We start from the raw sequence: 9,424 nt of genomic DNA on the forward strand, positions 1-9,424 counted from the left end.
TGCGGGGGGAGCGCGGCCGCGGGAGCGCAGCGCTGCTTGGCTGCCGCCTCCCTCGTGGCGCCGTGGGCAGGAGAGTTGAGCGATGGCTTTTTCCCCCCTTGCTGCTCGGGGGGAAGCCTGAGCGAACGGCCCTGTACATGGGGCTTAGCGAGCTCTTCGTGGTCACCGGCTGCAACGTGGGATCCTGCTGGGTCTCGCTTTGCACGCAGCTGATAAAGTATGCGAACTTGGTGGGCTTACATGCAGCAGTAAAAAAATTTCTTTAAATCTAAAACTGTTTTTTTTTTTTTTTTAATTTATCTAGACCTGAAACTTGGTAAAAAAGTTAATGAAGGTAAAACGAAAGAAGTGTACGAGCTGCCAGACATCCCGGGATGTGTTCTCATGCAGTCAAAAGACCAAATAACAGCGGGAAATGCAGCCAGGAAGGATCGAATGGAAGGGAAGGCTGCCATTTCCAATACAACAACGAGCTGTGTGTTTCAGTTGCTTCAAGAAGCTGGTAAGTATTTCAAAGGCAGAATACGCACCTACGTATTACAGATATTTGTACAAAACAGTATTGTTTTTATACGTTGGTTTATCCTGCCTTGAGGATCTGATGGGTTTTTTGAGTGTCTTTTCTATTAGTTTTTAGTTACACTTTTCCCTCTGGTACTACAGAGCTGGGTGGGCGACTTGCTCATTTGGCACATGAGACTATCTGAAGTAATCTTCTGATCACAGATAACACTGCAATAGTTTCTCCTGCGTCTTCGGACACACCCCAGTCCTCCCCTGACGTTTGTCAGTTCTTCCCTACCCCCACGCCCCCTTGCCTGTAACACCGGCCTGGATACATCTCGCGTTACTACATCTGCCTGCGTAGAAGTCACTGCTAGCTGGTGGCACTACTAGACTATGTCTAAGCTGTGTGAAATTTGAGTATGAATGTTGAAAGATAAAATTAGGGTATCTTTTTATATATGTTTTTCTTTTCCACTCTCAGTTGTGTGTGCTATATCGATGTAAAGTTCCTGTACACTTTGTAGTTAAAACACTTATGAGGGCTATATCACAAATGCATATGTCGGTCTGTATTGAATGTATCAGAAACTTAACTTTTAAAAGACTGAGAATATTTCTGATGCTAGAAGTGAGCTTTCATGGAGTACATAACTAACTTGAGTCACTCAAGTAAGTTTTGCATCACACTTGCAAAAACGGAGCCAGTATCTTTGCTTGGAGAAAGCATTTTGAAGTGTATTTGAGAAGTTTGCAAGTTGCAAGGAGGAATTTGCACTGGTGGGTTTCTGACTTGAGTCTACAAACAGTACTGTAATACAGGCACCAGTAAACTTGGTTAAGACTGCTTATACCTGCGTGCTCAGTGCACTTTGAAGCATTCACACAAAGATTGCTTCAAGTACCAGCTGAGTTACTCAAAGTTGTATTATCTGTTACAAGGTGTAGTAATAGTTCTCAGCCAGTCAAACAGTAAAGTTCTAGCATGTTTCATATGTGGGGAGGAGAAAGATGGTTTCTGTGGAGTTGTATCTACCTATATTTCTGTGCACGTACTTCTTAAAACGTGGGCTGAGACAAAGATACATCAAGTCATTCAGTATAATCCTCAGTCACTGGTTTGCTTGGGAAGCCTATTGTGCGTACAGTACAAAGAAGCCTCCAAGGTCTTTCTGATTATATTTGCATTTGATTAAAACTACCAGTTTTCATTTAGGAACAATTAATGAGATGTTTTGCCTGATTCTTAAATGATAACAAGCAAAATATTTAATATCCTACAGATATAAACTTTAAATGTGAAGAAGCCATGCTGTAGACCTCTCAAAGATGCTTAAATGCCTTTTACTCAGTAACTTCAGGTGCTGTGGAAAAATACGCAGAGTAGAGCGCAGCTGCATTTTAAAGCAACAAAAGAACTTTCAGGGCTCTTCTCCAGTTTGCTTATTTGACTGGCAGAAATTGCAGATAATGTGAATGCTTTATCGTAGAAGTAGTTTATTTGCTTTGCGCAACTCTTTTTAACCTCCTCTTTCAAAGGTGATGATTTACAGAGTTCTGTTAAAGTTTCCCTCCCTTTTGTAGTAGAGCTAACGTCTGCCCTTCAAAAGCATGCATCTGCACTGACAAAAAATGTAGTAGTAAACCATGCAGGGGCCATAATACCTGGATTTAGAAGTAACTTAATGTGCATTTGATTATTGAATCATTCCGCCCTTGAGGGCAATGCAACAAAATCTGAAGAGTCAATGTTAATACTGTATTTTAATACTTTAATTCTTCCTTTATGGCTCTGGAAGTGGAATGGAGCTACTTCTTGGTTTGACTAGATGCAGCTCCATTGTCTTCTGTTTCTGGCAGTTGCCAGTTGGGCTTGGCAGTTGTCTTGCCCTGGGGGGAGTAAGGTGGGACTTTCCTCAAGAATGAAATGGAAAAAGAGCCATTTTGCACTTAGAGTGCCTATCTGCACGTGTTGGCTGTCCCTGTTTAGTATGAGGTCATCTTAGAATTATGTAGGAGGGTTGACTTGCTGCAGCAATTTTATGTGTGTGCACGCGCTTCTGAGTCCTTATGTCTTTTGCCTAACACATCACTGATCTAGTGCCCTAAATAAATGTTAGTTTGTAATGAAAGGGAGGACTAAGTCATTCTCTTGCCTGCCCCATCCTCCTTTATTGAACAAAGTAGTAAAGACTACCACACTCCCTTACTCCTTTGAAAGCCTCCAATTACTGCTGTATGTATAATGGATCTTCCACGAGAGAGCGTGGTTGGATACTGGGTTGCTGCTGTTGTTTAAAAACAACCATTGTGAGGGATAGATTTTTTTTTTTTTATAGCTCTGTGAACAAATTTATTTGCAAGAATAGGATTTCTGACCAGAGCATAAGGTTCTGAGCTACAAGTGAGCGTTGTATGATAAAACTGGCAAAACTAATGACTTGTGGAAGATAACTGCATTGATTGCCTTTTGCAAGGCCAGAGTGGGCTTAAAATACCCTGAGGAGATTCAGTGTGTCCCTTAAGTCTAGAGAATAACAAGATTCAGTTGTTTAAAGGTGTTTGTGACTTTTTTTCAACTGTGGAGTGTGCCTAGTAATGGAACTAAGCTGCCATCTTTATATTTAGGAATCAAAACAGCTTTTGTCAGGAAACAGAGTGACACAGCATTCATAGCAGCTCACTGTGAAATGATCCCAATTGAATGGGTGTGCAGAAGAATTGCTACTGGCTCCTTCCTCAAAAGAAACCCTGGTGTCAAAGAAGGATATAAGTTTTACCCACCCAAAATTGAGATGTTTTACAAGGTAAGTTTCCTTTCCTGTGATGTTAATCAAACTTAAACAGAGCTAGAACTCTGTATTATCTCCTTTAAAATGCTGACAAATAAAGCAAGTAGTGCTAGTGGCTGACCAGTCCTCTTAGTATTGGTAGTTTTGCCATCCTAATGTTTTCTTGCACTCTTGTCTAACAGCTGTTTTGTCTAAAGTGCATATAATGTAATACTGGCTTACAGGGCCATCAAAGAATAACGAGCCAAACTGTATATAAAATAGAAAAATGTTTTCTTTATAAGGTGTAAGGACTTTTTAGGCATAAGCCTAGCGCATCAGTTCAAACGGATGTGTTGATATATTTAAGGAAATTAAACAGTACTTGCATGGTGAGGGTAAGTAGCTAGCTAGTCACTTAGGATTCTGAACTTCTTTGGGAATGCGTGCTGAAAGAAGTGTCTTGTGAACTGTGACATAAAGTGTTGTTTGTAGTGTACCCTGTCACTCTTGGGGCACTGTCCGAACTTGAAGTGCTTTTAGAGAGGTTCAGGTGTTGCAGCAAGTGTTTTCATTGTTACTGTCACTTTTTTTAGTGCTAATCCTAAAATACTAGTTTGAAGCCTGTATTTTTTTTTTTTAAAAACAAACAAACAAAACCTAGTATTATCTTCTAATGGTTATTTTCCTCTTATAGCAAGCTTAAATTACATTATGTATATGTTTTGGTTTTCTTAACAGGATGATGCTAATAATGATCCACAGTGGTCTGAGGAGCAGCTAATTGAAGCAAAATTCTGTTTTGCTGGGCTTACTATTGGCCAGACTGAAGTGGATATTATGGCTCGTTCTACTCAAGCTATTTTTGAGATCCTGGAAAAATCATGGCAGCCCCAAAACTGCACTCTGGTAGACCTGAAGGTATAAGAATCTGATTTCTCATGATCCTGGTTCTGACAGGAAATGTATCACTGTATAGTTCCTAAAAGAGGATTCTTATTGTCTTTTTAGATTGAATTTGGTGTTAATATTCTGACAAAAGAAATTGTTCTTGCTGATGTTATTGATAACGATTCATGGAGACTGTGGCCATCAGGAGACAGAAGCCAGCAGAAGGACAAACAGGTAGTGTTTTAATCTTTACCTTCCAAGTCATTCAGGAAGGAGACTGAAAAAAGTAAACCCTACAGTTAAACATCTGCTTTCAGAGTGGCTTTTTCTAGATAGTCTTATCTTGTTACAGAGTAGCTTGTAGGGTGCCTAATGTCCAATCCTGTTCTCATTAAATAGTTTATTATCTGGTTTATGGTAGAAAAAAATCCTCTGCCTGTGTATCTTCAATAGGAATACCCAACAGCACTACTGACTGGAGCTATTGTAATGAAGAGTGGAGCTTCTGGGGGTAATAAGAATTTCTGACTGCTTGTGCAGATAATAAAATAGTTGGACAACAAATCGGTAGGAAGAATAGAAGCTTTAGTTTCCAGGTCTGCTTCCAAGTTTCTCTGTTTATTCAGAATGGTATCCTCTACTAGTAGAGATCTGGTGATAACATGAGAGGGGTCTGCAGGGAGGATCCTTTTCTTCATTATTTATTTTGGTTAAACTTGAATTCAATATTAAGTTGTCTCTAAGTGTTACTAACAGACTTAGTTATGTCTAAAATTACTTAGTTAAGTCCACAGACTTATGTGGACTGTGTCCACATATGAGGGCTGCAGACATAAGTTTGAAATAAAACTGGTCCTATATTTGAACTTGTAGCAATTACACTTGTCAAATATCTCTGAATTACCACATAAGTAGTTATGAAAGAACTGGTTTGGGAATGCTGCTGCCATGGAGCTTGTGTGACAGTCTGAGACTAGTAACAGTGACCCTGTGAGAGAAAGTGGCTGTAAGCCACAGGGGAAGACTTCAAAGTGTGTGTGTGGGAGGAGAGGTATTACTTTTAAATTAGGAAGCAGAACTGCTCTATTGTTTACTTTACCTGAATTATGTAGTAGCATGCTTGAGTGAATTGCTCTGACAGTGCTTTTGCTCATCTCCCTAAAATAAGGTAGATGATAACATCATGCGGAACCTATGTTGGCTAGTGCAGTGCCTGCAACTGCAGGCAATCATGTTGTTACAAGTCCAATTTTTAAAAATTTGTATGTCTTTCCTTAAATTTACCCTTCGGGAAGCTTCCAAAACCTTGATACCTTCGTAGCTAAAAGCATTTCATGTTGCAAATGGCCATGAATTGTAATGTAGAAAGTTATGTACAGCTACTGAGATGGTTCTTCATTAACTAGCTCTTTCTTGCTTCCATATCCACTCTCTCCTGTATCTGTACCAATCTCTGTTGTCCTTCCTGTGGAATTGCTAGAAACTGCATAAATGTTTCAGTTGGGGTATTCTTATCAATTATGGTAGCAAAATGAGTGCTTTGTGTACCCAAAGTACATTAACTTCAGTGTTTATTTTTTTTTTCCTCTTTTTCAGTCCTACCGGGACCTGAAAGAAGTGACTCCTGAAGCACTGCAAATGGTTAAGAGAAACTTCGAATGGGTTGCAGAAAGAGTGGAGGTATCTCTTCTTATGAACAACATATCTAGACTTCGATAACTGCATGTTTTCAATCTTGTTGACTGCTTTTCTTTCCCTTGCCCCCTTCACTCTTTTCCCTAGTTGCTTCTGAAAACAAAGAGCCAAGGTAGAGTTGTGGTGTTGATGGGATCTCCTTCTGACCTCAGTCACTGTGAAAAAATAAAAAAGGCATGTGCAACCTTTGGAATTCCTTGTGAGTTAAGAGTGACCTCTGCTCACAAAGGGCCAGATGAAACCCTGAGGATCAAAGCAGAATATGAAGGTAAATGCCAAAGAACTACTGATTTTAATTGAAACAGTATCATGTTCAAGAATGACTTGGCAACGTAAGGATTTGTGTGGGGTTTTTCCATTTTTTGTTAAACAGAACACCAAGCTGTTACAATGCTGTTCTACACTTGCTAATTACATAATGACAGGTTATAGACTGCACTAAGCAATTACAGAGTCATGTATTGTCCTACTGCCCAGCCACAACCTCCATTACTCAAAGTCTAACATCTGCTTTTATCCCAGTACCAGAACAACTTTTCCCAACCTTGGTCATGTTAATACACTTATTACAGCATCTTGCTGGTGATGCTGGCCCTTCTGAAACGAGGAGGACTGATAGTTTCTCTAGCTGACTCTGAATATTCTTATGTGTTATTTACAAGGCAGATGTTGCTCCCATCATGTTTTCCTGCCTGTTTCATGAAAATATTTTTGCTCATTATTTCAGATGCCATGAGAAAAAGATACTTCATTTAAATTCTTATCTTTACCAAGAAAACTTGACATCTCTTCAAAAGTGTTTATAGCCTAGCAGAGGAGAGATAAGAACTATTTATTTTTGTGGGGTATACTTTCTACTTGGTGAAACTACAGATGTGGTAACCATAGTTGAGAAACACTTATTTTGAGGTGAACTACTTAAGATTTAAGGAGAGGCGCACTTAAAGATGCAAAGGGTTTAATGGCTATGTTCTCTACAAAGCTAAGCAGCACCTATTCCTCTGATACTGAGACTTGCCCTCAGAGGCAGAGTAAGACATGCTAATTTCAGTTGTGGTAAACAGTAGCTGGCATTTAAGGCTGCAAGATTTAGAAGATATTTCTGTAAAGGGGGAAGTTAGCACTAGAATTTTGTGTCTATGTAATGGAATTGACAAAATAACTGCGAACAGAATTGTGGACTCAGATAAAGTTCCCACAAAAGCAAGTGGTAGAGAGCAAGGTTGATTGCTTATTTCTGAATGTCTTCCCCTCAGGAGATGGAATCCCAACAGTGTTTGTTGCAGTAGCTGGCAGAAGCAATGGTTTGGGGCCAGTAATGTCTGGTAACACTGCTTACCCCGTTGTCAACTGTCCTCCACTCTCAGCTGACTGGGGTACACAGGATGTGTGGTCTTCTCTCAGACTACCCAGCGGTAAGATGCTCTTCAACTTATGCTCTTGTTCTGACCTAGCTCTAACTTGTTGTTCTAGTATACATACATACACAAACAGATGCCAAGACACTGGAAAAGTAGCTGGATCAGTACTGAACAAAGTCTTTAGAAATATGTTGCATACAGTCTTTGACTTCTTGATGGCAAAAAGCCCAATAGACAGAGCAAACATTACATAGGAATAATATTTAGAAAAATATAAACCTTGGCTTATCCTTGGTAAACATTGCAGTTTGGAATTGGAATTAGTATTAATAGGGATTTAAATAATTGACTTTTGTTCAGTTATAGAGCTGCATTTTCCTTATGATCAAAGATCAGAAAATACCTTTCTCCACAGTCAGCATAGGTAAGAGCTTAACTCTTAACTGTTACTTCAGTGCATTGCTACCTGTATGATTTTTAACTTCGTTAGTGACTTGGATGGATGCTTGGCAACTAGGAGGCCCAGAAGTCTGTTACCTCTGTGTAAGGAGAGTCATTTGTTATGCTGGCTTTTGGTTTAAAATGCCGTGAAGCAGACATGTTAGAAGTAATGGAACACATGACACTTCAGTAGCTTTAGAACTGTGGTTCCTGGAGGCTGAAACAAGCATTGTCTTAAATTCTTCTTCAGAGGCAGTGTTTTGTTTGACTATAAAATATGCTTTGGTAAGTAAGTGGCACACTCTTCTCTGCAGGTCTTGGCTGTCCTACTACTCTGTCACCTGAAGGAGCTGCTCAGTTTGCTGCCCAGATATTTGGGTTAAACAACCATTTGGTGTGGGCCAAACTACGATCAAACATGTTAAACACCTGGATCTCCTTGAAGCAGGCTGACAAAAAACTTAGAGAGTGCACCTTGTAAGTCGTACTAACAAGTAACGTTTATTAGTTACGCAAAGATAACGGCGTGCATGTTCACTCATATTAGGATTTACATTTGAATGAGCTCAAAAGTCCTGCATCCTTTCTTAAAGAAGAAAGCATTGTTGGAGCAGCAGATGAAGCCTGTTGTGTCCTCATCCTTCCCTTGTTTATCTTTTTAATATGACAACTTAGTAAATGATGGGGAAGTAGTATTTTAGGTATCTCTTTCTGTTGCTCCAAAATGGTGCTGTTCTGCTTTTTAGTGTATACTGTTAACTACAGACTATGTCAGAAGAATGATTTAGTGCGATCTAAATAGAATTCAATTAGTCTTCTGTATTTCTGTAACGGTAATATTCTTCCATAGTAATAATGTATGTCTTGAACCTTATTAACTCAACTGGACTGCTAACTAAAGCCAGTGCTGATGCTGTTCTGCTTGCAATGATGGTATGCTTTCTTTAGCAATAAATGGCAACATATGCTGTATTAATAGGAGAATGGGCTGGAAAAATGTTTCAAGAGCCTGAAATAAATACCTGCCTTATTTAAAAAATGTATATACATACATGTATTTTTTTTTTTTAATGTGTGTGTATACATACCCCATTGATACCTTCTGGAATGATGTGATAAAGTTGATACCAATTCTCTTGTTCATAACAAGCTATACATACGAATGGTTTGAGTGAACTGTAACTAGGCTTGTTGCCTGTTTGCTGCAACTCTTGCTTAGTCCAGTCTTTGCCCTCTTAAATACTAGGCAGATCTCTACCTTCAACAGTTCTAAAGGGCCTCTGTGGTGTTGTCAAACTGTCTTTGTACATGTCAATAACTCTAGCTATTAGATATCTATATTTCCTCACTCTCTTTCTATGGAAATGTTACTGAACTGAAGGAGGAATAAATAGTAAAGCAACAAACTGCTGGGGGGAAATCTAAGCATGATTGTCTTGTCTTTGCACACACCAGTCTTCTAAATAGGTACGATTCTAACAAATATGCAATTACTAATGTAACATTTATGCTTTTACAATTATAAATAAACTGTTGAATTCAAAGCTGCTTCGTGGAGATTTATTGAATGAGTACACTCAAAAAGTAGCCATCAGCTGTAGTACATACCTTAAGGTCCTGAAGTTAGGTAATGATCTTTTAAAAAGCGTATGCACTGAAACCTCCATAGAATGTTATTAGGTGACAGTCTTCTGGAAGATACTCTACTACTTGATTAAGTGTCTCACTGTTACAGGAAGCTGGTGGCTTTGTTCCTCATGT

At 39.2% G+C, this 9,424-nt stretch overlaps 1 protein-coding gene across 1 annotated transcript in view; it reads left to right on the forward strand.

Annotated features, from left to right (window-relative positions):
* Positions 1-9,207, forward strand: part of PAICS (phosphoribosylaminoimidazole carboxylase and phosphoribosylaminoimidazolesuccinocarboxamide synthase) — a 43,061-nt gene extending 33,854 nt beyond the window's left edge. The window contains exons 14-21 of the mRNA XM_068404150.1: positions 305-502; positions 3,133-3,311; positions 4,017-4,196; positions 4,287-4,400; positions 5,763-5,846; positions 5,949-6,129; positions 7,118-7,276; positions 7,978-9,207. Coding sequence (XP_068260251.1) covers positions 305-502; positions 3,133-3,311; positions 4,017-4,196; positions 4,287-4,400; positions 5,763-5,846; positions 5,949-6,129; positions 7,118-7,276; positions 7,978-8,144 — 1,262 coding nt within the window. The 3' untranslated portion in view covers positions 8,145-9,207. The remainder of the gene's footprint in view (positions 1-304; positions 503-3,132; positions 3,312-4,016; positions 4,197-4,286; positions 4,401-5,762; positions 5,847-5,948; positions 6,130-7,117; positions 7,277-7,977) is intronic.
* The last annotated feature ends 217 nt before the right edge of the window (positions 9,208-9,424 follow it).

This window comes from Nyctibius grandis, chromosome 6 (genome assembly GCF_013368605.1).
Source record: "Nyctibius grandis isolate bNycGra1 chromosome 6, bNycGra1.pri, whole genome shotgun sequence".
NCBI lineage: Eukaryota > Metazoa > Chordata > Aves > Nyctibiiformes > Nyctibiidae > Nyctibius > Nyctibius grandis.